At 43.6% G+C, this 24980-nt stretch overlaps 1 protein-coding gene across 2 annotated transcripts in view; it reads left to right on the forward strand.

Annotated features, from left to right (window-relative positions):
- The window catches only part of plcd1a (phospholipase C, delta 1a), a 193170-nt gene that overhangs the window by 36677 nt on the left and 131513 nt on the right, over nucleotides 1-24980 (forward strand). The window contains exon 1 of one of the 2 annotated variants that reach the window (XM_063044572.1): nucleotides 14004-14205. The exons of the other annotated variant lie outside the window; for it this stretch is intronic. Within the exon in view, the coding sequence (XP_062900642.1) occupies nucleotides 14109-14205 (97 nt within the window). The 5' untranslated portion in view covers nucleotides 14004-14108. Of the gene's footprint in view, nucleotides 1-14003; nucleotides 14206-24980 lie in introns of those variants that run through there. 2 annotated transcript variants of the gene reach the window in all.

Consider the following 24980-nt stretch of genomic DNA (forward strand, 5'->3'; position numbering starts at 1 on the left):
GGCTATCTCAGGATATTTAGCCTTGACTTTGATCCAGAATACCGGCAGAGACATTCTGTCAAACATACTTTTCAGCCCGCCGTCATTTGCAAGCTCGTGGGGTTGAGTTTCTTCCCGCGCTGACATGGATGACGCGTGCGTGATGACCTCATGTGTTATCAAGTTCAACAGTGCATGACAGGGAATGAGGAAAGGTGCAGCTGACTCATATCGCCAAATTATATCGTTTCCTCGCGGCCCAGTAGCACATGCTTTGCGGCCCAGCATCGGTCCATGGCCCAGTGGTTAGGGACCGCTGTTCAAGAGGGTCCAGAGGAGGTTCACAAGGATGATTCCAGGAATGAAAGGATTATCATACGAGGAACATTTGATGGCTCCGGGTTGTACTCGCTGGAATTCAGAAGGACGAGGGGGGATCTCATTGAAATCTTTCGAATGTTGAAAGGCCTAGACAGAGTAGATGTGGAAAGGATGTTTCCCATGGTGGGAGAGCCTTGGACAAAAGGGTACAGCTTCAGGATAGAGGGGTGCCCTTTCAAAACAGATGCGGAGAAGTTTCTTTAGCCAAAGGGTGGTGAATTTGTAGCATTTGTTGCCACATGCAGCTGTGGAGGCCAGGTTGTCGGGTGTATTTAAGGCAAAGATTGATAGGTTCTTGATTGGATATAGCATCAAAGGTTACGGCATCTAATTTGCGGGTATTGGCCTTTATGTCTCTTATGGCCAGGAGGACGATCTTGCTCAAGTGGAAGGAGGCCGCCCCGCCCACTCGTGTTCAATGGCTGTCTGATGTTATGTTGTGCCTTGATCTAGAGAAGATTCGTTGTTCAATTTCTGACTCTAAACATGATTTTCTAATGTTACGGCGACCCTTTCTGAATTATTTTCATAATCTTTGAACTGTTATTAAAGTATGGATCTGAGCCATTATTATTATATCATATGGTAAGGTATTTTTCTTTTTTTTTTTACCAACCAACTCATTTTGGTAGTGGGGGTAGATTTTTTTAAAAATAAAATACAATTATTTTATTTTATTTCATTTCATAATTCAATCTTTTTTTGTACATGATTGATTTGGAATATGGGATACTGTGATCATATTACTGTGATTTAAGTGTAATGTAACATATTATTTACTTGTATCCTTATGAATTTTGTATTTGTATTCACGCAATTAATATAATATCAATAAATATATTGAAAAGGCAAAAAAAAGATTACGGGGGAGAAGGCCAGGAACTGGTTGAGGAGGAGATTTAAAAAAAGGATGAGCTATGATTAAATGGCGGAGCAGACACGATGGGCCAGATGGCCTAATTCTGCTCCTATGTCTTATGGTCTTGTGGTTTTATTTCTGCTCTTAGAGACTCGTAACGCCGTCACATGTACTGAGGTACATTGAAATATTTGTCTTGCTTACTGTTCATATAGATCAAATCATTACACAGTGAACAAGATAAAACAATTCTTGCCTATTGCCTCCTTCCCTTTCTCCCATCTCCTTTCAGATTCCTTCTTCAGCCTCTTACACCTATCACCTCGCAACTTCTTACTTCATCTTCCTCCCCCACCCACCTGGTTTCACCTATCACCTAGCTTGTACTCCTTCCCCTCCCCCACCTTCTTATTCTGACTTCTTCCTCCTTCCTTTCCAGCCCTGATGTAGGGTCCTGGTCTGAAATATTAACTGTTTATTCCTTTCCAGAGGTGCTCCCAGCATTTTGTGTGGATCGCTCTGGATTTCAAGCAGCAGCAGCACCTTTTGAGTTTCTAAAACAATTTTTGGTATAATCATTGGAGTCCTGATGAAGGGTCTCGGCCAGAAATGTCAACTGTCCGTTCCCCTCCGTAGATGCTGCCTGACCTGCTGAGTTCCTCCAGCACTTTTGTGTGTTGGTCCGGATTTCCAGCATCAGCAGAATCTCTTGTGTCTGGGCTTTTTTTATCTTCTGTTGAATTTTGGGGAGTTGGTGGATGTGAAGAGAGAAGGTCCGGGTGGATGGGGTCTTTGATTATACTGGCTGCTTTACTGAGTCCATGGAGGAGAGACTGATTCTTGAGTTGAAATCAGGAGTAGATCAGCTATGGTGATATTAATAGGAAAGGCTAGCTTAACATATCTGAATTTTCTCCAATCTTCTTCTGTTTAACTTCATTTGTAGGGCATAGTCAAATTGCTTTTGTAATGTCAAGCCAGGGAGGAATGTTGCATTTCCTGAATTCCTTCACTGAGTGTTAACAATCGCCTGTCTGCTGTGTGTTTCAATAAAAATACCTTTGAAATTCCCTTCGTTTACATTTAGGAGTGACACCCACAAAATGCTGGTGGAACTCAGCAGGTCTGGCAGCATCTACTGATGCAAAGGAATAAAACAGTCGGCGTTTCAGGCCAAGACTCCCAAAATGGTGACTGTTTATTCCCTTTCATAGATGCTGCCTAATCTGCTGAGTTCCTCTAGCATCTTGTGTGTGTTGCTCTGGATTTCCAGCATCTGCAGAATCTTTTATTTATGTGTGGGACCTAGTTACAGATTGAATTCATTCCATTTTTTGTCTTAAGTGTTTGAAGGCTCTGCACCTGTACTTACTGGAATTCATAAGAATGGGGGGGGGGGGGTCTCATTGATACTTACCAAAATTTGAAAGGCTTTGATGAACCTGCTCACAATACTCCAAATGAGGCCTCACCAGTGCTTCATGAAATTCCATCATTACATCCTTGCTTTTATATTCTAGTCCTCTTAAAATGAATACTAACATTGCATTTGTCTTCCTCGCCCCAGACTTAACTTGAAAATTAACTTTAAGGAATTGTGCAAAAGGACTTTCAAATCCCTTTATATCTCAATTTTTATATTTTCTCTCCATTTAGAAAATAGTCAACCCTTTCATTTCTTCTACCAAAGTGCATGGCCATACACTTACTGACACTGTATTACATCTGCCATTTCTTTGCTCATTCTCCTAATATGTCCAAGTGCTTCTGTAGCCTCTCTACTACCTCAAAACTACCTGCTCCTCCACCTATCTTCATATCATCTGCAAACTTTGCAGCAAAGCCATCAATTCCATCATCCAAATCATTAATGTATAATGTAAAAAGATTTGGTCCCAAAACAGACTCCTATGGAATACCACTAGTTACCGGCAACCAGTCCCACTCTTTGCCTCCTGTCAATCGGCTACTGCTTTATCTATGCTAGAATCTTTCCTGTAATGCCATGGGCTCATAGCTTATTAAGCAGCCTCATATGTGGCACCTTGTCAAAAGCCTTCTGAAAATCCAAGTACACAGCATCAACCAATTCTCCTTTGTCTATCATGCTTGTTATTTCTTCAAAGTATTCCACCAGATTTGTCAGGCAAGATTTTCCCTTGAGGAAACCATGCTGACTACGGCCTGTTTTATCATGTGCCTCCAAGTACCCTGAGACCTCATCCTTAATAATCGACTCCAATATCCTCCCAACCACTGAGGTGAAACTATCTGGCCTATAGTTTCCTTTCTTAAGCCTCTCTCCCTTCTTGAAGAGTGGGGTGATATTTGCAATTTTCCATTTCTCCAGAACCATTCCAGAATCTAGAGATTCTTGAAAGATCATTACTAATGCCTCCGCAATCTCTTCAGCCACATCTTTCAGAACTCTGGGGTGTACACCATCTAGTCCAGGTGATTTATCTACCTTCAGACCTTTCAGTTTCCCAAGAACCTTCCCTCGAGTTATGGTAACTTCACACATTTCATGCCCCTTGACAACTGGAACTTCCACCATACTGCTTGTGTCTTCCTCAGTGAAGACTAATGCAAAATATTTATTCAGTTCATTGCCCCCGCCCCCTCCAGCATCATTTTCCAGTGGTCTGATATCCATTCTCGCCTCTCTTTTACACTTTATGTATCTGACGAACATTTGGTATCCTCTTTAATATTATTGGCTAGCTTACTTTCATATTCCATCTTTACCTTTACCTTATATAGTTGCCTTCTAATGGTTTTTAAAAGTTTCCCAATCCTCTAACTTGCCACTAATTTTTGCTCTATTACATGCCCTCTCTTTAGTTTTTATGTTGGCTTTGACTTCTCTTGTTAATCATGTTGTGTCATCTTTCTTTTAGGACACTTCTTCCTCTTTGGGATATATATATCCTGTGCCAAATTGCTTCCAGTCATTGTTGTTTTGCTGTCATCTGCTAGTGTTCTTTTCCAATCAATTTTGGCTAATTCATCTCTCGTGCCTCTGTAATTCCCTTTACTCCACTGTAATACAGATATATGTGACTTTGGTTTCTCCTCAGGGTGAATTTGAACATATTATGATCACTTGGCCCCTAAGGGTTCTTCTAAAAACATATGAAATAGGAGCAGGAGTAGTCCATCTGGCCCATCGAGCCTGCTCCCCCATTCAATAAGATCATGGCTGATCTAGCCATGGACTCATTTCCACCTACCTGCCTTTTCCCCATAACCCTCAATTCCCCTGCTATGCAAAATCTATCCAGCCTTGTCTTAAATACATTTACTGAGGTAGCTTCCTCTGTTTCATTGGGCAGGAAACAATGAAAGAGAGAATTCCACAGATTCACCACACTCTGGGAAAAGCAGTTCCTGCTCATCTCTGACCTAAATCTACTTCCCCGAATCTTATGTCCCCTAGTTCTAGTCTCACCTACCAGTGGAAACTTCTTTCCTGTCTAGATCTTATCTATCTCTTTCATAATTTTATGTTTCTATAAGATCTTCCCTCATTTTTCTGAATTCCAGTGAGTACAGTCCTGGGCGACTCAATTTCTCCTCATAGTCTAACCCCCTCATCTCTAGAATCAACTTGGTGAACTTCCTCTGCACTACCTCCATAGCCAGTATATCCTTCCTCAAGTAAGGAGACCAGAAATGCACGCAGTACTCCAGGTGCGGCCTCACCAGTACCCTGTACAGTTGCAGCATAACCTCCCTGTTCTTAAGTTCAGTCCCTCCAGAAATGAAGGCCAACACTCCACTTGCCTTCTTGATAGCCTGCTGCACCTGCAAACCAACCTTTTGTGATTCATGCCAAGCACTCCCAAGTCCCTCTGCACAGCAGCATGCTGCAATTTTTTACTATTTAAATAATAATCTGCTCTTTCATTTTTCTTAAAAAATGGATGACCTCCCATTTACCAACATCTGCTAGACCCTTGCCCATTCAATTAACCTATTTATAGCTCTCTGCAGACTCTCTGTATCTTCTGCACAATTTGCTTTTCCATTCAATTTAGTATCATCAGCAAACTTATATACACTACACTCGGTCCCCTCTTCCAGATCATTAATGTATATCGTGAACAGTTGTGAGCCCAGCGCTCAACCCTGTGGCACACCACTCACCTCCGATTGCCAACCACAGTAACACCCATGTATTCCAACTTTCTGTTATCTATTAGTTAACCAATCGTCTATCCATGCTAATACATCACCCCAAACTCTATGCATTCTTATCTCATGGATAAGTCTTTTATGAGGCACCTTATCAAACGCCCTCTGGAAATCCAAATAAACAACGTCCATCTGTTCCACTCTATCCACTGCACTCATTATATCCTCAAAGAACTCCAGTAAATTTGTCAAAGAGGACCTGCGTTTGCTGAATCCATGCTGCATCTGCCTGATGGATCCATTTCTTTCCAGATGCCTTGCTATTTCTTCTTTAATAATAGCTTCAAGCATTTTCCCAACTACAGATGTTAAACTAACTGGCCTATCATTACTTTCCTCTTGCCTGCACCCTTTTTTTGAACAGTGGTGTGACATTGCCAACTTGCAATCCACCAGGACCTGCACAGAGTCAGAGAAATTATCACCAAAGCCGCTACTATAACTTCTGCCATTTCTTTCAGTACCCTGGGATGCATTCCATCAGGACCAGGGGACTTACCTATCTTCAGGCTCACAAGTTTTCTCAGCACTCCCTCTATAGTGATAGCTATTGTATCAAGGTCCTCACGTCCCATTGCATCTATAATCATAATCATCTGCTTTATATAATCATAAAAACATTTACTATGTTTTTATATTTTGTGCTAGTTTATTTTCATAATCTATTCCCTTTCTTTATTGCTCACTTAGTGGTACTTTGTTTTTTAAAATTTTCCCAATCTTCCAGTTTCCCATTACCCTTGGCGACTTTGTCTGCACAAGCTTTTATTTTGATGCCTTCTTTTATTTCCTTAGTTATCCAAGGCTGTCTCTCCCCACCCTCACTGTCCTCGCCTTTGACCGGAATGTACTTTTGTTGAGCACTGTGAAAAATCTCTTTGAAAGTCTTCCACTGTTCCTCAACTATCCCACTATATAGCCTGTGTTCCCAGTCTACATCAGCCAAATCCTCCCTCATCTCATTGTAGTCTCCCTTGTTTAGGCGTAATACACTGGTTTTAGATCAAACTATTTTACTCTCCATTTGTATGAGAGACTCAATCATACTGTGATCACTCTTTCTGAGAGGATCCATAACCACAAGATCACTAATTTTACTTGTCTCATTGCACAGGACCAGATCTAAGATAGCACGTTCCCTTGTAGGTTCAGTAACATGATGTTCAAGAAAGCCATCATGGATGCATTCTGTGAAGTCCTCCTCAAGACTGCCTCGACCAACCTGATTCACCCAATCTATGTGCAAGTTAAAGTTCCCCATGATAATTGCTGTTCCATTGTTACATGCCTCAGATATTTCTCTGTTTATTGCGTGTGCCACTGTAATGTTATTATTCGGTGGCCGATAGACTACTCCCACCAGCTATTTTTTTTTCTCCTCCCTTTACTCTTCTTAATCTGTATCCAGATGGATTCAACATTCTGCTCCTTAGATCTTGTATCATCTCTAACTATAGCCTTGATCTCATCTTTAATTAAGATTGCTACCCCACCTCTCTTACCTTTCTGCCTATAATTCTGTATTAGCTGATATCCTAGGATATTTAATTCCCAATCCTCTCCACCCTGCAACCACATATCTGTAATGGGCACTAAATCGTACATCTTTGTACTGATTTGAGCCACAAGTTCACTGATCTTGTTTCGAATACTACGGTCATTTAAATAGAAAGCCCTCACACTCATTGTGCTTTTAAAATATTGTAATCTTTTACTCTTTTACAGTTGACTTTTCTTCACTCCACTCTTACTTTTCTTTTTTACTTTATCCATACTTCTCCAATCTGTTGAACATAACCCTCTACTATTTAGTTTAAAGCCTTATTCACAACCCTAGTTATGTGATTCACTAGGATCCAGGTCCCATCATGGTTCAGGTGGAATCCATCCCATTGGTACAGCTCCCTCCTTCCCCAATACTAGTTCCAATTTCCCATGCGTTCAAACCCACTTCTCCCACACCAATCCTTGAGCCACGCATTTAACTCTCTAATCTTCTTGACCCTATGCCAATTTGCATGTAGCTCAAGTAGTAATCCGGAGATTACTACCTTTTTGCTTCTGCCTTTTAATTTGGTTCCTAGGTGCTCAAATTCCCTCAGCAGAACCTCTTTCCTCATTCTACCTCTGTTGTTGGTACCCACATGGACCACAACAACTGGATCTTCCCCTGCAAATATGCAAATTCCTCTGCAGGTCAGATAAGATGTCCCGAACCCGGGCACCAGGAGGCTACACAGCCTTTGGGATGCACTATCCTCACGACAGAGAACTCTGTCTATTCCCCTGACTATACTATCCCTAATAACCACTACATTTGGAGGGTCGTACTCTCCAAATATCCGGACTTGCCTCTCGGTTTTTTTGCACTACCTTACTTTCCCTTTTCTATTTTCTATTTATGATTTATAATTTAAATTTTTAATATTTACTATTGATTTGTACTTCAGGGAGCGCGAAGCACAGAATCAAATATCGCTGTAATGATTGTACGTTCTAGTATCAATTGTTTGGCGACAATAAAATATAAAGTACATTTCTCTTCTTCCCCCCCCCCCTTGAATGGCTCCCTGAACTACGGTGCTACAGTTAAGTTGCTCATCCTTCCTACAGCGCCCACTCTCATCTACAAAGGATGAGAGTTTTACTTTAAACTCTATGATCAATTCTGGTTCATTACACAACACTCAATGCAGAATAGCTGATCCTCTTGTAGGCTCAACCATGAGCTGCTCTAAAAAGCCTTCTTGTAGACAGCCCTTGAGAAATTCCTCCTCCAGTAATCATGCACCAACCTGATTTTCTCAATCTACCTGCATACTGAAGTTCCCTGGCTATTGTAACATTGCCCTTTTGGCATGCATTTTCTATCTCCCACTGTAATTTGTTGGCAACATCCTTACTACTGTTTGGGAGTCTATATACAACTCATCAGAGACTTTTTACCCTTGCAGTTCCTTAGTTCTATCCACAATGATTCAACATCTTCTGACCCTATGTCACCTCTTTTTACGCCTCCTCTGCCTTCCTGCCAATCCTTTTGATACAATGTGTATCCCTGAACATTAAGCTCCTAGCTATAATCTTTCAGCCATGATTCAGTGATGCCTAAAACGTCATTCTTGCCAGTATGCAAGTTCATCTACATTATGCCATATATTGCATGCTTTTAGTTGCAACACCTACACATTCACTTGACTATCTGAGAGCCTCTTAAATATCTCTACTGTATTTGTCTCTGAAACACAGAGCAACGCATTCTAGGAATCCATCACTCTTTGTCTAAAACATCTGTGCCCCATGAACTTAGCCCCTCTCACCATAGTATTAGATATTTTCACCCTGGCTAAAAGGTACTAGTCATCTACCCTATCTCTCTCAGGCATTCCATTGGTCGGGGGATGCCCGATGCCAGAATGGAAAGGGTGTGGAGTTTTGGAGAGGGTACTGAAGAGATTCACTGGGATGCTGCTTCAGCTATAGAGGGCATGCCTTAAGAGCATAGGTTGAATGAACTAGGGCATTTTTCTTTGGAGTGAAGGAGGATTTGAGGTAACTTGATAAATGTATACAAGATTAGAGTGGATATGAAGAGAATTTTTCCCAGGGTGGAAATTGCTAATACAAGGGGCATAATTTTAAGGGGGTTGGAAGAAAGTACAAGGGGGAGGTCAGAGGTAAGTAGTTTTTTTTTAAATAGAATGGTAAGTGCATAGAACACATTGCCAGGCCAGGGGTGATGGTTCAAAGTACTTTTATTATCAAAGTACACGTATGACACCAACGTGAGATTCATTTTCTTGTGGAAAATCACAGTAACTACAAGAAACGCAATATAATCAATAAAGTATCACACCCCTACAGGATGGACAAACACCCAATGTAAAAAAAACACAAACAGTGCAAATACAATCAATCAATAAATAAATAAGCAAGCAAGCCATGAATATCGAGAATATGAGATGAAGAGTCCTTGAAAGTAAGTCTGTAGGTTCTGGGAACATTTCAGTGATGGGGCAAAGTCCTTGAAAGTGAGTCTATAGGTTGTGGGAATGTTTCAGTGATGGGGCAAGTGAATTTGAGTAAAGTAATAGAATATAGTAAACCTACAGCACAATACAGGCCCTTCAGCCCACAAAGCTGTGCCGAACATGCCCTTACCTTAGAAATTACTTAGGGTTGGTTACCCAGAGCCCTCTATTTTTCTCAGCTCCATGTACCTGTCCAGGAGTCTCTGAAAAGACCCTATCGTATCCACCTCCACCACTGTCGCCAGCAGCCTATTCCACACACTCACCACTCTCGGCGTTTTGTGATAGCCATTTCAGCCCTGGGAAAAAGCCTCTGACTATCCACATGATCAATGCCTCCATCATCTTATACACTTCTATCAGGTCACCTCTCATCCTCCGTCACTCCAAGGAAAAAAGGCCAAATTCACTCAAACTATTCTCATAAGGCATGCTCCCCAATCCAGGCAACATTCTTGTAAGTCTCCTCTGCAACCTTTCTATAGTTTAGACATCCTTCCTGTAGTGAGGTGACTAGAACTGAGCACAGTACTCCAAGTGGGGTCTGACCAGGGTCCTCTATAGCTGCAACATTACCTCTCAGCTCCTAAACTCAATCCCATGATTGATGAGGGCCAATGCACCATATGCTTTCTTAACCACACAGTCAACCTGTGCAGCAGCTTTGAGTGTCCTCTGGACTCAGACCCCAAGATCCCTCTGATCCTCCACACTGCCAAGAATCTTACCATTAATACTATATTCTGCCATTGTATTTGACCTACCAAAATGAACCACCTCACACTTATCTGGGTTGAGCTCCATCTGCCACTTCTCAGCCCAGTTTTGCATCTTATCAATGCCCCACTGTAACCTCTGACAGCCCTCCACACTATCCACGACACCCTAACCTTTGTGTCATCATCAAATTTACTAACCCATCCCTCCACTTCCTCATCCAGGTCATTTATAAAAATCACGCAGAGTACGTGTCCCAGAACAGATCCCTGAGGCACACCACTAGTCACCAACCTCCATGCAGAATATGGCCCCTCTACAACCAGAAGTGGGCAAGCCAGTTCTGGATCAACAAAACAATGTCCCCTTGGATCCCATGCCTCCTTACTTTCTCAATAAGCCTTGCATGGGGTACCTTATCAAATACCTTGCTGAAATCCATACACACTACATCTACTGCTCTACCTTCATCAAGGTATTTAGTCACATCCTCAGAAAATGTAATCAGGCTCGTAAGGCACGACCTGCCTTTGACAAAGCCATGCTGACTATTCCTAATCATATTATGCCTCGCCAAATGTTCATAAATCCTGCCTCTCAGGATCCTTTTCATCAACTTACCAACCACTGAAGTAAGACTCACTGGTCTATATTTTCCTGGGCTATCTCTACTCCCTTTCTTGAACAAGGGAACAACATCTGCAACACTCCAATCCTCCGGAACCTCTCCCGTCTCCATTGTTGATGCAAAGATCATTGCCAGAGGCTCAGCAATCTCCTCCCTCGCCTCCCACAGTAGCCTGGGGTACATCTCGTCCGGTCCCAGTGACATATCCAACTTGATGCTTTCCAAAAGCTCCAGGACATTCTCTTCCTTAATATCTACATGTTCAAGCTTTTCAGTCTGCTGTAAGTCATCTCTACAATTGCCAAGATCCTTGTCCATATTGAATACTGAAGTAAAGTATTCATTAAGTACCTCTGCTATTTCCTGCGGTTCCATACACACTTTTCCACTGTCACACTTGATTGGACCTATTCTCTCACATCTTATCCTCTTGCTCTTCACATACTTGTAGAATGCCTTGGGGTTTTCCTTAATCCTACTCACCAAGCCTTCTCATGGCCCCTTCTGGCACTCCTAATTTCACTCTTAAGCTCCTTCCTGTCAGCCTTATATTCTTCTAGATCTCTATCATTACCTAGTTTTTTGAACCTTTTCTAAGCTCTTTTCTTGACTAGATTTACAACAGCCTTTGTACACCACAGTACCTGTACCCTACCATCCTTTCCCTGTCTCACTGGAACATACCTATGCAGAACTCCACGCAAATATCCCCTGAACATTTGCCACAAAGTTATCCCCTTTACTTCAAGAGCCTGATGGTTGAGCGATAATAACTGTTCTTGAACCTGGTGGTGTGAGTTCTGAGGCTCCTGTGCCTTCCTAATGGCAGCAGTGAGAAGAGAGCATGACCTGGGTGGTGGTGGTGGTGGTGGTGGTGGTGATGATGCTGCTGTGACCCTGGTGGTGGTGGTGTGACCATGCACCATATAGATGTGCTCAATGGTGGGGAGGACTTGTGATGGACTGGGCTGTATCGACTACTTTTGTAGGGTTTTCAATTCAAGGACATTGATGCAGCCAGTAAATATACTCTCCACCACACATCTGTAGAAGTTTGTCAGAGTTTTAGATGTCATGCCAAATCTTCACAAATTCCTAAGGAAGTAGAGGTGCTGCCATGCTTCCTTCGTAATTACACTTGGGCTGGGCCCAGGTCAGGTCCTCAGAAATGATCACACCGAGGAATTTAAAGCTCATGGACCCCTGGTTTCCTGCTCCTAGAGTTAATAATCAGCTCATTGGTCTTGCTTTCATTGAGTAAGGTTCACAAACAAGAGAAAATCTGCAGGTGCTGGAAATACAAAGCAATATAAACAAAATGCTGGAGCAACTCAGCAAAACCCAGAGTGAGAGGTTGTTGTTGTAGCAGCAGTCAGCCAGATTTTCAGTCTCCCTGCTATGTGCAGATATTGTAGGATGGTAGTGTGGTTCTGCGTTTATGGATTAGACTATTGATTTATGGACTGTGGACTTTTGCAGACCTATGGCTTTTATATTCGGTGTTTTTTTATCGCTCGTTCCTTTTCCATTTTGTTGTGCTAGGGGAGGGTGTTTGGGGGTCAATGTTTCTGTTCCATTTTGTGCAGGGGAGGGGGGTTTGGAGGTGATGATCAGAATGCTGTTTTTTTTACCCGGGGGAGGGGGGGTTGATGTTTCTCTCTGAATGACTTCCATGTTTTTTCTTTGTTTCATGGCTGTCTGGAGAAGACAAATTCCAGAGCTGCATATGCTTTGATAATAAATGAACCTTTGAACTTGGAATATGGCATTGGAGCTGTGCTTAGCCACACAGTCCTAAGTGAGTAGAACAAGGGGCTAAACACACAGCCCTGTGGTGCACTTGTGCTGATGGAGATTGTGGATGAGATATTTTTGCCTGTCTGAACTGACTGGGATCTGCAAGTAAGGAAATCAAGGATCCAATTATACAGGGAGGTATTGAGACTAATGCAAGAGAAGTCTGGATTTGATTATCCCATTTAGTTCCTAGAACAATACAGCACAGTACATGCCCTTCAGCCCACGAACAAGAGAAAACCTGCAGATGCTGAAAATGAAAGTAATACACAAAATGCAGGAGGAATTCAGCAGGCCAATAGGCATCTGTGTAAAAGAATAAACAGTCAACGTTTTTGTTCGAGACCCTTCTTCAGGACTGGGAAAAGGATGAGAAGTCCATCTCTTTTTTTCCCAGTGCCGATGAAGGGTCTCAAAAATTCAAAGAAAAATTTACATGCATGTCACCACATACAACCCTGAGATTTTTTTTTCTGTGGGCAGATTTAGCAAAACTAGAACAGTAACTAGGCAGGATCTGTAAACTGTAAACATCAGGAACTGTAAACAAACTGCAAATGCAGATAATAAATAGCGATAAATAACAAGATAAAAGAGTCCTTAAATGAATACAGTTATCCCCTTTTGTTCAAGAGCCTGATGGGTGAGGGGTAGTAACTATTCTTGAACCTGATGGTGCTGGTCCTGAGGCTCCTGTACCTTCTGCCTGATGGCAGTAGCGAGAAATGAGCATGGACTGGGTGGTGAGGATCTTTAATGATCGATGCTGCCTCCAGCATTTTCCGTGTATTATTTTCAGCCTACGACTTGGTGCCGACCTTTTAACCTACTCTTAAGATAATAGCTCTTCCTTGCCCAATAGCCCCCCAGTTTTTTTTCCATCTGTGAATTTCTTTAATTTCTTAGATGTGTCTGCCTCTGCCACCCTTCCCACGCACGGGCAGGGTGTCCACGTACCCACCAGTCACTTGTTTAAAAAAAACTACCTCTGACATACTTTCCAACAATCACCTTAAAATAATGTCCACTCGTATTCACCATTTCCTCCCTGGGAAAATAAGTTTTGTACCGAGTTGTAAGTTTGTATAAGCTATCAATTCGCCAGCTCCACCCTCATTGCCTTCCACACCCGGCACTCCCACCTCCCTCAGAGACAGATTTAGTCCCATTCCAAATTGAAGGAATTCGGAAAATCAGAGCCGCACCTCGGTTCACTGCCTCTGTTTCTGAGGTCGGGAATCGCCCCGCTGAAAGCGGGACTTGGACCTTGGCTCGATGGTTGAGACCGCGAAGCGCTCCTCCCCATTCCCCCACACCCCCAACTCCTCCCTCTGCAATCACAGCAGCGGGCATGTCTCACTGAAGAGATCCCCGTCCACAAGGATGATAAGTTTAAACCCGCCCTTAAGTGCAGCCAAGGAGTCAGAGGCTTCCTCCCACGTCACTGCATGGGAAGGCGTGGGGAGCGGAGTTTCGTTCCTGCTCTCTCCCGGCTGTTATTAAATCTCTACAGGGTAAAATGTACTGTATCCGCAAGCCCCCGCGCACCGAGCAAGAGGACGAGCAGCTGCGGGAGGCGTCCGAGAGACAGGCTCGCTCCAACCTCACCCGTCTTGGTAAGGAACTGGCGAGCTCGTTCCGATTCCGGCACCAGATCAGTCCCTGATCCCGTCCCGTCCCGTCCCGTCCCATCCCATCCCGTCCCGTCCCACACCGCACTCGGGGGCACGGGACTGGACGTCGTTCCATCCCGCTGGCGCCGCCCAAGCGAGTTCCGGAGACGAGTTCTGTGGCATTAATGACCGATCCTCGGAACGTCTGACCATTGAATATTGATGATCTTACAGAGTGAACACAGATCACTACTGTGTGTGCCCCACTTTCCATTCACACCCCTCCCTTGCAACCTATAGACGTCGAGGTTGTGGAAAACGGTGGAGGGGGTGGGAACAGGGAAGGTGCAGGGAGGGTGGAGGCAAGAGGGCAGCTGAAGGGGATGTGGAAAAGATGCAAGATTGAAGATTGTTTAATGTTTCCAGCATAAAAAACAAAAAAGATAAAGAGCACAATTATATATAAAACTCTTAATATAAAGGCTGGGTGAGTGGAGAAGGGAAGGGAATGTGGAAGGGGTCCAGTGGTTGTTTAAGAAGCTAATCAAGGAGGAAATGAAAACTTTTGTTTAGATGGAATAGGGATTATTGGGAGAGGGAACAGGAAATATCAAGGTGAGCTCCAGTCATAGCGATGTGCCTGTGGCCTCCACTGTACCTAATCCGAATCCCATTTCCCTGATTAATCCCATATCCTTCTAATTTCCTTCTCATTGAATATTGTAACAATGAGAAGAGGACATACCCTGGGTGATGGGGGTCCTTGATGATGGAAGCCGCTCTTTTTTGAGGCATCGCCTTTTGAAGAAGTTTTCAATGCTGGGGAAGCTTGTGCCCAAGATGGAGCTGACTGCAGTTTTGTCCGATTCTGTCCATTGGCCCCTACATATCTGTTGGTGGTACAACCAATTTGATTGTTCTGCATGGTACATCGCTGGAGTTGCTGGTGACATACTTATTCCTGCCTCCACACACGCCTCCTCTTCCTCTGGCCTCGCTGAATCTTTCCTCACAGGATAGGCCCCCTGAGTACTGCTTTGATATTCTTCCGAATGAATACCAAAATCACCCCCCTCTTAATTGCATCTCAACCAGAATTACTGGTATCCCAGAACTTTGAGCTGCCAGTCTTGTCCATCCCTCAACTATGTTTCTAAAATAGATATAAATAGCTACAGAGAATGGGGTTGAGTGGGATCACATTCTCGGTATTATTTATTTATTTGTTTGTTTTGTATTTGCACAGTTTGTCTTTTACACACTGGTTGCTTGTCAGGTTTTGTTAGTGTGCGGTTTCTCATTCCTTCTATTGTATTTCTTTTGTATTATTCGTATTTCTTTGTTCTACTGTGAATGCCTGCAAGAAAATTGAACTTTGAACTGCTTTGGAATATCAGGGGAGGGCAGGAGTGGGGAATGTCGGGGTGGGGAGCTCAAGAGTGGAGGAGGAAGAGATGAGGAATTTCTTTAGTAGAGAATTTTTAGAATTTATTGTTACAGATGGTTGTGGGGGCAAAGTCATTGAGTATTTAAAGCAGAGGTTGATATATTCTTGATTAAAGGCATCAAAGGTTACTGAGAAGAGGCAGGAGAATGGGGTTGAGAGGGATAATATATCAACCATAATGGAACGTTGGACAGCCTCAATGGACTAAATGGCCGAATTCTGCTCCTGTCTTATGTCTGAGTGGGGAATGTCAGGAGCAGAGTGGAAAATGTGGTTTTGGATACAGTAAATTTTCCAGTTACATGCTCCTAGATCTTTAGTCCAGAGAATGCAAATTCAAATCTTATCTGGCAGCTTGTTAATTTGTTTTAAATATTTAAAACTGTTTTGGGTAAATAAGAGCCTGAGGCAGCTGGACTGTTGTTTGAAAACTCGCTTGGTTCACCAGTGCCCTTTATACAAGGACCTGGATACAAGTACCTGCTCTGCTCTTAAGGAAGTAAGTTAATGCAGAATCCGTAGCTGCTGCCTTGACCTGCTGAATTCTTCCAGCATTTTGTGTGTGTTGCTCTGGATTTTCAGCACCTACATAATATCTTGTGTTTCAGTTTTATCATCGCTTTCTTGTGTAATGTGATGATTATTGTTTTGCGGCAGCTTGCCTACTGCCCGTTACGCCTCCTGGCATTTAGGGCAGCAGTGAAGGTCCTCCATCTCTGTCTGTTCTTGACCATCTTACTTCATCACGCTAGTAGTTTCCTCTCAGTTTTCACTACTGTCAGCCATGCAAGTCCCGGGTGGAGACTCAGGAGTACCATCGCACATAGATGTAGAAGGATTCTTCTTTGCTGTTCCTGTAACAGTTTTGTTTGACCAGTCAAGGTTGTTAGCCGTGAGCTGAACCCCAAACCTGGAAGACTGCTGGACAACTCTTAGTCTGGCCTCTACCCTTTGACCTGTTTGACCTGGGTGATCCTACCAAGTGCTAAAGTGTATAGCCCTGACCTCCACTCACCATAGCTCTGTGGGTCATTGAGGTATGTAAGCCTCCAAACCAGGGCAAGGTTGTGGTCTTCTTGGGGGTTTTCTAGCAGCAAATACGTAGAATTAATGCAAACTATAAAATAAATAAATACCCCCCAAAAAAAAGGAGTAACTAGTGTTGCACACACAAAATGCTGAAGGAATTCAGCAGATCAGGGAGCATCTGTGGTGAAAAATAAAGAGTCAGTGTTTCAAGCCCCAAAATATGGACTGTTTATTCATTTCTGTCGAAGCTTCCTAACCTGCTGAGTTCCTGCTGCATTTTGTGCGTGTTGCTCTGGATTTCCAGTATCTCTTGTGTTAAAGCTGTAATATTTGTGGGTTCATGGTCCGTTCAGAAATCTGATGGTGGAGGGGAAGAAGTTGTTCCTGAATCATTGAGAGTGGGTCTTCAGGCTCCTGTACCACTTCCCCGATGGTAGTAATGAGAAGAGCCCATGTCTTGAATGATGAATTCGTGGTATTAGATATTGTCTTGGTGAGTCATCACCTCAGTGGTGGGGAGGGTTGTGCCCATGATGGAGCTGACTAAGTCTACAGCCCCCTGTAAAGAAATGTAAATGCCTATAGATGCCTTGGGACTTCAGTTCTCGGGTGCTGAGTTGTGGGATATCCTGTCCTGGTCCTTGGAACAACGGACAAGGAATGCATACAGTCCTCGGCTTACACAGGGGTTCAGTTCATGAGAATCCTCTGAAAGTCAGAAATATTCATTTTCTTCACTACCCTTCTTGTATCGCTCTATGTACACTTGCTACAGATTTTCTTTTCATAGAATATTCAACCCAACAGCACCCATAATTAAATTAATTATGGCAAATCTTAGGGGCATAATTTTAAGGTGATTGGGGAAAATATATTGGGGGGAGGTCAGAGTTACATTTCTCCCCACATAGAGTGGTGTGTGGAACACCCTGCTATGAGGGACATTTAAGAAACTCTTAAATAGGCACATGGATGATAGAAAAATGGAGGGCAATATGGAAGGGAAGATTTCAACTGATCTTAGAGATGGGTAAAATGTCAGCGCAACATCGTGAGCCAAATGGCTTATACAGTGTTGTAATGTTCTAAATTATGGAATGCATATTGGCTGTTTAGTTTATTACTATCCCAGTGGAAAATCTTTGCCGCTGCCATCTGCACAGATAATTTTATCACGTCAATGCTTTGAGGTAGTATAAGGGAAAAGCAATAATAGAATGCAGAATAAGTTGTCACAGTTAGAGAGAAAGTGTGGTGCAGGCAGATGTTAAGGTGAAAGGTCATGACAAGACTAAGGGTCCATCTTATCACACTAGGGGACCATTGAATAGTCTGTTAACAGCAGGATAGAAGCTGTCCTTGAGCCTGGTTGTATATGCTTTCAGACAATGTCCAAAATGGGAGGGATCCATAACAGTCGCTAATGAATACCATGAAGCATCCTCAATATTAGTCTTGAAAATTAAAACTACTTTGGAGAGTTTTAAAGTTAGATTTCCATGAGCCAGTTCATTTGTAACCGGGGAGCTCCAGTAATGGACAATACAGTGCTTGATGCGTGTCCCGTAATCTCCGCTAAACTTCTTACATTGAGCAGAATAGCACAGGAGAAGGCCCTTCTGCCCGCAATGTCATAGTGTGATTATGGGTTGGGGTGATTTGTTTGGAAGGCACGCAAAGCAAAAGCTTTTCACTGTAGTTCAGTACATTTGACAATAATAAACCAACACCAAATAGCAGAGGATGCCAAAACTCATGAAAGATGGCTTTCTGTGTGATTAATGGCAATCTCATGAGAGGAGAGAGGGAACAAAACACCACCATGGACAGCCCCGTGCCCAGCTGGGAAAAGAGTGGGGTTAAGCACGGAGCTAGCAACTCTATCCTGTAACAACACACAGCTACAGAAGCTCCAAAGTCCTCATCCCTGGGAGGGGAAGGATCTTCAGAGATGGGCTACACCCGAGGATAACTTGAAAGACTGGCCCAGGACAAAGGACTCTGGTGAGCTGCTGTCAGCCCCAGTAGGGGTGATGGGCTTAAAAAGAAGAGGTGGAACAACAAGAGGTTGATCTGAAAGGAGACGCAGTGAAGAGGAACAGTAGGAGTCAAGTTGGTATGGCGACTGCTCCGCCGGTGATTGCAAGAAATTGCAAAGTTATTGATGCAGTTCAGCACGCCATGGAAACTAACCTCCCCTCCATGGGACTGTCTGTACTTCTCTGCCTTGGTAAAGCAGCCAACATAATCAAAGACTCCTCCCACCCTGGACATCTCTCCCATTGGGCAGAAGATATAAAAGCCTGAAAGCACGTACCTGTCAGAACATTCAGATATGGCTCAAGTGTATAGAGAGAGAGAGAGAGACTGACATGAGTCGACAGTTCACCAATTTTAATAAGAATTGTTGCAGAATTTAAAGGAAAAGAAAAACTAAATGCTAGGCCAACAGGGCCATTAACTAAAACACTCAAACTAAAAGTTAACACTAACACGGGCTGGAAACAATAATGAATACTGTACTAAATGATACCGCTCCTTGAGTTAGTCTTCTCTGCTGGACAAGGATGAGGGTAAGCAGGGAGTGTAACATTACTGAACTTTGCTCAAGTCTCAACAGGATGACAACAAAAAGGAGTTAAATACTGCCAGAATGATGCAGTAATTAGCTGGAACGTGCATACTCACTGGCGCAATTGCTGAACCTATGCACAGCCTGCTCTTGGGGGCGTCTAGACCCCACAGAGAGTCCGTGGTTGTGACAGGACCACCAAGCTCAAGAACAGCTTCTGTCCCACTATTATGAGCTGTTGTGAGTACGATAAGCTGGACCGTTGATCTCACAACCCGCCTCTTATGAATTTGTATATATACAGGTATGCGTCACTTAACGTCCGCGATACGTTCTGTGATTTGGACGTTGTGCGAACACCATATTATATACTTAGCAAACCTATATGGAGTACTGTAGTGTACCTGTGTTGACTAAATCCATGTCATTAGCAATTTCTCCATATCTGATATAGGTCCCTCCCGCATTTTCGTGAGCCTTGTAGTTTACAGGGAAGCCGATCCTTTAACAGCTTCCAGAATTTTTTCTTTGTTTTTCAGGATCGTTGTGATTGTCGAATGCGACATGCCTAAATCCCGAGCAATAGCATTCACTGGTTTTCAACCTTCATATTGTTTGATAACCTTTTGTTTCACTTCCAAATCAATACTTTTCCTTTGCCTCTTGCTATTACTAGGAGTGGTTTTGCTGCGTTTGGAAGCCATGATGCACTTTATGGTAATATTTTCGAAAGAAAATTAAACAGAGAGATAACGCTACTACACTCAAGATGCGCGATACACGAGATTGGTTACATGTGCTGCGTCACGTTCTCCAATCGGGACTACGGACGTATATGCGATCAGATGTTGTCCGAATGGACGTTAAGCTGCGCACACCTGTGTATGTGTGCACAGTGCGAAAAGAGAGCAAAAATAGGTAGTGTTCAGGGGTTCATTGACTGTTCAGAAATCTGATGGCAGAGGGGAGAAAGCTGTTCTTAAAGCTTTGAGTGTGGGTCATCAGTCTCCAGTACCTCCTCCCTGATGGTAGTAATGAGAAGAGGGCATTCTTGACGGATGAGGGTCCTTAACGATGGATGCCGCTTTCTTGAGGCATTGCCTTTTGAAGGTATCTTCGATGCTCGGGAGGCTAGTGCCCTTGAGGGAGCTGGCTCAGTCTATAACCCTCAGTAGCTTTTCCCGATCCTGTGTAGTGCTCCCTTTATACCAGACGGCGATGCAAACACTTCGAATGTTCTCCACTCTAGCCACAGTGCTCTGTAGAAATTTGCTAGCATCTTTGGTGACATACAAAATCTCCAGAAACTCCTAATGAAGTATAGCCACTGGCATGCCTTCTTTGTGATTGCACCAATATGTTGGGCCCAGGATAGAGCCTGTGAGATGTTGACACACAGGAACTTGGAGCTGTTCACCCTTTTCGCTGCTAACCCTTTGATGATAACTGATATGTTCTCCCTCGACTTCTCCTTCCTGAAAAACACAGTCAATTCCTTGGTCTTACTGATGTTGGGTGTTGGGATATCATCAGCCAATCTATCTCACTCCTGTACACCACCTCGCTGGGAGCATGGTGATACTTGAAGGCTACCCCAGCATATCTTTGGACTGTATAGGTTATTGATGCAAACGACGTATTTCACTGTATGTTTTGATGTACGTGTGACAAATGAAGTTAATCTTTGATTGTGGTTCAGACACTGCAACAATGAGTGTTTGAGGAAAACGAGAGCATATTTGGCTAGTAATAAAGGTTCAGTGCAGTTTGAGAAACATGAGATGGCATTAGTTGTTAAGGTAGACAATAAGGCCCTCGGAGATTGGTTGTGTTGGTCATATGATCAGAAAGCACTGGTGATGCTCAGCAGGTCAGACAAGTCAGTCTTTGCCTTTAGAGAAAGTGAAATATATATTTGCAGAAATGACACCAGACTTTACCTGTGGACAGAGGCAAAACAGGAAAGTGTCAGTGAATGAATTGATGCCAACAATGCTCCTAAGATCTGGTTAACAATACCAATGGGATGTTTCCTTCTACCTGAGTGCACATTGTAACGAAAACCAATTTCCCTCGGGATCAATAAAGTATGACTATGATTCAGGCTTAATGTATGATTACGAGAGCATTACCTTTGGCTCTCTGGTTCTCTGTTTTTTTTAATCCTCCTCCCACACTCTTTCTCTCTTCCCCCGCACACTCTTTCTCTCCCCCCCGCACACCTTCCCCCTCTCCCCCTCTCCCCCTCTCCCCCTCTCCCCTTCTCTCTCTCTCCCCCTCTCCCCCTCTCCCCCTCTCCCCCTCTCCCCTTCTCTCTCTCTCCCCCTCTCTCCCTCCCCACCCCCTCTCTCTCATATCTATTTGGAAAGAGTCAATTTTGGGAGAGGCTTAATGGTTTCATATCCACAGGACATACTTCCTGAAAAATCTGATGTTTCTCAACCATTTACTCTGATGTGCTTGCATAAAGTTCTAAAGATATACTGTGCACCCTGTCTACATTTCCATTATTCTTGTACAAATGGCAACATTACAGGAAGGCAACCTTTCAAATTAGCTGTGGCTTTCTGGATAGAGAAGAATTCTTTAGAAAAAATAGCAGCAGAGTAAGGTCATTCAACTCATCAAGTGTGCTCCACCTTTCCATCATGACTAATTTACTATCCCTCTCAATGCCATTTACCTGCCTTCTCCCTGTAACCTTTGATGCCCTGACTTAATCAAGTACCTATCCACCTCCACTTTAAATATACCCAATGACTTGGCCTTCACAGCTGTCCACAGATTCACCTCTGCCTGACTAGAAAGATTTCTCCTAATCTGAGCCCAAGTCCTCTGATCCTAGACACACTGCTATTGGAAACATCCTCAGCTAGGCCTTTCAATATTTGATGGGAATCACGGGATATGGGAAGTGTGCACAGTTTCTATGTACTCCCATGACTGCTTGAATTCCTCTGGGTGCTCTGGTTTCCCCAACATTTCAAAGACCTACAGGTTAGGGTTAGTAAGGTGGAGGCATGCTATGTTGACACCGGAAGCTTGGTGTCTCTTATTGGCTGCCTGGAACAATGTTCAGTGGTTTGATTTGGTGGACATAACACCTTTCTCTGTATGTTTTGATGTACATGTGTCAAAAAAGCTAAATTCTGTCTTTAATCTGGAGTGGAAGATCCATTATGAGTTGCATGAACTGGCAGAATAGAATCAAAGGGCCAAATTGCTGCCTCCTCTTGTTCCTTGTATTCATGGGCAAACTTTCCCATTTCACCTTGCAGTTACGCTGTAAAGAGGTGGGTAAGCTCGCTGGGACCTCCCAACTTTCTTAAGGGCAGCATGGTAGTGTAGCACTTGCAGTAATGCTTCACAGCTCCAGCTATACGGGCTCAAATCCCGCTACTGTCTGTAAAGAGTCTGCATGTTCTCCCCTGACCACTCGTAGGTTTCCTCTGGGTGCTCCAGTTTCATCTCGCATTCCAGAGATGTATGGATTAGTGAAGGTGAATTGTGGGTACGCTACGTTGGCACCGACAGCTTGGCGACACTTGCAGGTTGCACCCAGCACATCCTCAGATTTTGTTGATCATTGATGCAAACGATGCATTTCGCTGTATGTTTTAATGTATTTTTTTGACAAATAAAGCTAAACTTTATGTCAGTCTTTCAGAACATCAGTGAGATCTGATGTAGATTGGGGCACTTTCACTCCATCCCCCAACAAAGGTGGGATTTCCCAATGGCCGCCCATTTCAATTCAACTTCCCATCTTCATTCTGACATATCAGTCCATGGTCTCCTCTACTACCACAATGAGGCCACACTCGGTTAGAGGAGCAACACCTCATATTCCATCTTAGGTCGCCTCCAACCTGACGGAACAAATGTTAATTTCTCTAACTTAAGAATTTCTCCCCCTTCCCCTTTTCGCTTTTTCTGTTCCCCATTCTGGCTCCATTCTTATTGCTTCTCTTCTCACCTGCCCATCACCTCCTTCTGGTTCCCCTGCCTCCTTTTCCTTTTCTCCATGGTTGAAAGGATTCAAAAGGTCCAATTTAATGTCAGAGAAATGTATACAACATACATCCTGAAATGCTTTTTCTTTGCAAACATCCACAAAAACAGAGAAATGCCCCAAAGAGTGAACGACAGTTAAATGTGATAACCCCAGTCCCCCCCCACCCCTCCCAGGAGTAAGCGCAGCAAGCAACAATCCCCCCCCCCACCAGCAAAAAAATGTAAGCATCAGCACTGCCACTGAGCACTCGATGTGAGCAAAGCAATAGCAAAGACACAGATTTGCAGTTACCCCAAAGACTTTGCATTTCATCTGGCATTTGACGTACCGCAGGTTGTCTCTCTCCCTAATAACGGAGGTAGGTGTCTCCATTTTCCCAGCGAGTGGGGAGACAAAATAAACGGTTTACGATATTAAAAGTCCATGACGTCGCTTTTTATCAAGCTCTGTGCCTGAATATTGCAAAGATCTCTGGTCTTTGAGCACACAGCAGCAGATTTTCTGACTCCCCCAATGACACACGGGTCTCCTGCCTTGACGCTGACCCTCGATCCGCCCGTCTCCAGAGCCCCAAGATCTTAGGCTTCCAAATACAAGCCGGACTCTCAGGCTGAACCCTTGGCATGCCGAATCACGGCCAGTCCTGAAACCCCGAGAACAGGTCCCATTCCTGCAAAAAACCAAAGTCTGCGTGTAACTCCGGGTCAAGGTCTTCAAAAGAACCCTGAAAGGGAAAAATAAAGATATTAAAGATGGAAATAGAGCTGTTTCCAAAGATGTAAGCAAAGGAGTCGCCGTTTAGCGCCATCTTAACTCTGCCTCTGTCTCACTTTCCAGTTCACTCTTCTTCTATCAGATTCCTCTTTATTCAGCCCTTCACCTCTTCCACCTATCATATTCCAGCTTCTCAATTCATATTCTGTCCCCCAGCCACCCACCTTTCCACTCATCTGGTCTCAACTACCGCCTGCCAGCTGTACTCTTTTCCCCTCCTTCCCACCACCTTATTCTGGCCTCTTTCCTCTTCCGTCCTGATGAAGGATTTTGGCCTGAAGCATCGGCAGTTTATTCTTTTCCATAGATGCTGTGTGTGACCTGCTGAGTTCCTCCAGCATTTTGTGAGTTTTGCCCTTGCCCAGGGTTGGGGATTCGTAAACTGGAGGGCATAGGTTTAAGGTGAGAGATCACAGACTGAAAAGAGACCCAAAAGGAGTGTCACATTTATAGAATGAGCTGTCAAAAGAAGTGTTCAAAATTCAAAGTAAGTTTATTATCAAAGTACATATATGTCACCATATACTGTACAACCCTGAGATTTATTTTCTTGTGTGCATTCACTGTAAATATAAAGCAAGAATAATAATAAATCAGCAGTAATTATCAAGAACATGAGCTGAGGAGTCCTTGAAAGTAAGTCCATGGGCTGTGGAACAGTTCAGTGTTGGGGCAAGTAAAGTTGAGTGAAGTTATTCCCTATGGTTCAAGAGCGTGATGGTTCAGGAGTAATAACTGTTCTGACTTGGTGGTGGGAGTCCTGAGGCTGTACCACCTTCCTGATGGCAGCAGCGAGAAGAGAGCATGGTCTGGATGATGGGGGTCCTCAATGATGGATGCTGCTTTCCTGTGATGGTGGTCCGTATAGATTTGCTCAATGGTGGGGAGGGCTTTATCCACGATGGACTGAGTCATATCCACAACCTTTTTGTACGCTTTTC

Source organism: Mobula hypostoma, chromosome 3 (assembly GCF_963921235.1).
Source record: "Mobula hypostoma chromosome 3, sMobHyp1.1, whole genome shotgun sequence".
In the NCBI taxonomy this organism is placed as follows: Eukaryota; Metazoa; Chordata; class Chondrichthyes; order Myliobatiformes; family Myliobatidae; genus Mobula; species Mobula hypostoma.